Genomic DNA, 1,176 nt, shown 5'->3' on the forward strand with positions numbered 1-1,176 from the left:
TGCTTATCAAGGAGAAATTGGGTAGGTACTTACCTAACTACATATTCATTCTGAAAATTATAATTACACTAATATTATGCCCTTTGAATTATTTTCAATTAGATTAAGTTCAATAGTTACTAACTAACCTAGGTATTTGCAAAAAAAGGGGGGGGGAAAAAAGCAAGCTCAAGTGGTAAAGGTGAAGTTAAAGAATAATTAATACAAGCTGATTTCTTTCATTCTTCTTTGCCTTTTCCCATGTTCAGATGGGATCAGCGTTTTTTGTTGGGCTCTCAATCAGCTTTAGAGTGATCACTTTGAGGCCAACTGGTTTTTGCTAAACAAACTTTTCCAAGAGGGATGCCCTTTGCACTCAACCTTTGCTATTGATGTAGCGTGAGGAAATTTGGACTAGTCTATTCCCTGTTTATAGTCCCCTAGCTAGACGCTGATCTACTCTCTGTTTATAGTCTCTCAGCCAGACTTTCTTTCTTTCATTACAGGTGACAAATCACACTGGATTATGCCTTTTGGTAAAAGACAAGAAGGAGAAACAATGAGACAAACAGCCGAGAGAATACTAGCAGAAAAATTCAACAAAACCATCCATGCCCGTTTCTATGGCAATGCTCCATGTGGCTTTTACAAGTTTAAGTATCCAAAGTCATTACAAGCTGAAAGTAATGTTGTAGGAGCCAAGCTATTTTTCTTCAAGGCTCAATACCTGGAGGGAGATGTTAAGGACAAGAAACTGGAATACACATGGGCTGCAAGAGAAGAATTACCCAAGCTACTGTTGGAGGATTACAATAAAAATATCAGCTTATTTCTGATGGATGAATGAAATGGATATCCAACTCTAGTTTCTTAGCAAAATCATACCTACAATGTAGTGAGAATCTTTTCTTTTTACATAATGAAGAGACTTGTAGTTAAACTGTAGAATATCACACCAAATCATGTCATTGTACTCTGTTCTTTAAACTGCTAGGGCACCTACCTAGAGTTGAAAATTCTGTACATCACCTCAGCTAAACAAATGCATTTACAATTTATGGGTTAGAAAGCCTCAACCCCAAACCAAAAGGGTCACTTAAAAAAGAGAAATCAAGTATTTATTATTAAAAAAGAACAAAAAAGTTTGAAAAATCAACTTCATTATTTTATTTCATCAAATTCATTGTACCTACTTGT

The 1,176-nt window shown here is 35.5% G+C and overlaps 1 protein-coding gene across 1 annotated transcript; it reads left to right on the forward strand.

The window, feature by feature from the left end:
- Positions 1–5: 5 nt before the first annotated feature.
- Positions 6–1,098, forward strand: LOC103523104 (39S ribosomal protein L46, mitochondrial-like; the record flags this gene model as incomplete). Its single annotated transcript, XM_008488173.1, has 2 exons — positions 6–21; positions 486–1,098. Coding segments are annotated over 2 exons (357 nt in total), but the record flags the coding sequence as incomplete, so codon positions are not given.
- Positions 1,099–1,176: the final 78 nt, after the last annotated feature.

The sequence above is a fragment of the Diaphorina citri genome, unplaced genomic scaffold, assembly GCF_000475195.1.
Source record: "Diaphorina citri unplaced genomic scaffold, Diaci psyllid genome assembly version 1.1 scaffold15301, whole genome shotgun sequence".
In the NCBI taxonomy this organism is placed as follows: domain Eukaryota; kingdom Metazoa; phylum Arthropoda; class Insecta; order Hemiptera; family Psyllidae; genus Diaphorina; species Diaphorina citri.